Source organism: Sinocyclocheilus anshuiensis, unplaced genomic scaffold, assembly GCF_001515605.1.
Source record: "Sinocyclocheilus anshuiensis isolate Anshui unplaced genomic scaffold, SAMN03320099.WGS_v1.1 scaffold7475, whole genome shotgun sequence".
NCBI classification, from domain to species: Eukaryota; Metazoa; Chordata; class Actinopteri; order Cypriniformes; family Cyprinidae; genus Sinocyclocheilus; species Sinocyclocheilus anshuiensis.
In genome coordinates this window covers 1-1,359 of record NW_015548691.1, presented here as the reverse complement: position 1 = coordinate 1,359, position 1,359 = coordinate 1, and the positions used below count along the sequence as shown (strand labels likewise).

General features: G+C 34.1%; 1 protein-coding gene across 1 annotated transcript; it reads left to right on the top strand.

Annotated features, from left to right (window-relative positions):
* Positions 1 to 479: 479 nt before the first annotated feature.
* Positions 480 to 1,276, top strand: LOC107656856 (olfactory receptor 142-like; the record flags this gene model as incomplete). Its single annotated transcript, XM_016444806.1, has 3 exons — positions 480 to 508; positions 596 to 1,070; positions 1,127 to 1,276. Coding segments are annotated over exons 1-3 (654 nt in total), but the record flags the coding sequence as incomplete, so codon positions are not given.
* Positions 1,277 to 1,359: the final 83 nt, after the last annotated feature.

The window sequence follows — 1,359 nt, the reverse complement described above, 5'->3', positions numbered from 1 at the left end:
TTAATCAGTAAGTTTTGAGTTACAAGAGTTTTGCCCACTGTGCCACACAACCTGTTTTAAGGATTCTAGGAGTCTGTGCTGTTTATGCAAATCAAGCACAGCAGAGAGGTCTACAGAGACATGTTTTATACTATAAAAAACAGCATGTACTGGCGACTCTTAGTTCTTCTAAACCACAGCACAAGTAGAGCTAATTCTCTGCACATTCACACATTATTTGAAGATGAAGTGATGGTAATTTCAGATCATATCACAGAAGTTATTTCTGGTAATGCAATCACATGTATATTGTTTAACTGACTTTATATTCACATGATATATTATTTAAAACATTGTGGTTATCTATAGCTGATAACCATCAAAACTGTTTATTTGTAAGATACATAAAGATCACATTAACTTTTTCTGTTCTCATCCTCAGGTCAATGAATCCATTCTTTGCTTAATGGAAAATGGAAAATGGAACATATTTTTACTTGATGTTGTTTGAAAATGTTGGGTACATAAGGTATGCTTTATTCGGTTTGGGATTTATTCTATATTGTGCTATTGTATTCTTTAATGCCCTTATTATTTTTGCAATTTTTCTGCAAAGGGCATTGCACCAAGCCATGTACATTCTGATTTCATGTTTATCCGTCAACTCTGTGTTTGGAACAGCTGCTTTTTTCCCGAGGTTACTGACAGACTTGCTGTCTGATACACACTCAGTCTCCCGTGAAGCATGTATCTTACAGGCTTTTGTCATTTATTCATATGCATCAAATGAAAACACGATATTAATGTTAATGGCATTTGACAGGTATGTAGCAATCAGTAAACCATTACAATACAACAACATAATGACCCCCAGGATTTTATCTGTTTTAATAGCTATAAGCTGGATTTATCCGATGCTTTGTATTGCTATTGCTGGTATATTAAATGCCAGTCTCATGATGTGTGGTAACAAACTGTGGAAGGTGTACTGTCACAACTGGGAAATTGTCAAGCTTTCTTGTGCAAACACTATTGTTAATAATGTTTTTGGCTTGTTCATACTGACCACAACTGTTATCATGCCTTTAAGTTTTATATTATACTCTTATGTTAAAATCCTTATCATTTGTAGAAAAAGCTCACTAGATTTATATTATATTCTTATGCTAAAATCCTTATCATTTGTAGAAAAAGCTCACTAGATTTCAGGAGAAAAGCATATCAAACTTGTATTCCACACATAGTGATCCTCTTAAATTTCTCAGTAGCTCTTTTTTGCGAGGTCACTTTGAGTCGGGTTGCAACTTTCGAACTCCCTATAGGGCTGTCAATCATTCTTTTGTAGCGAATCAGCTCAAAGGGGAAATATGAATAATTAAT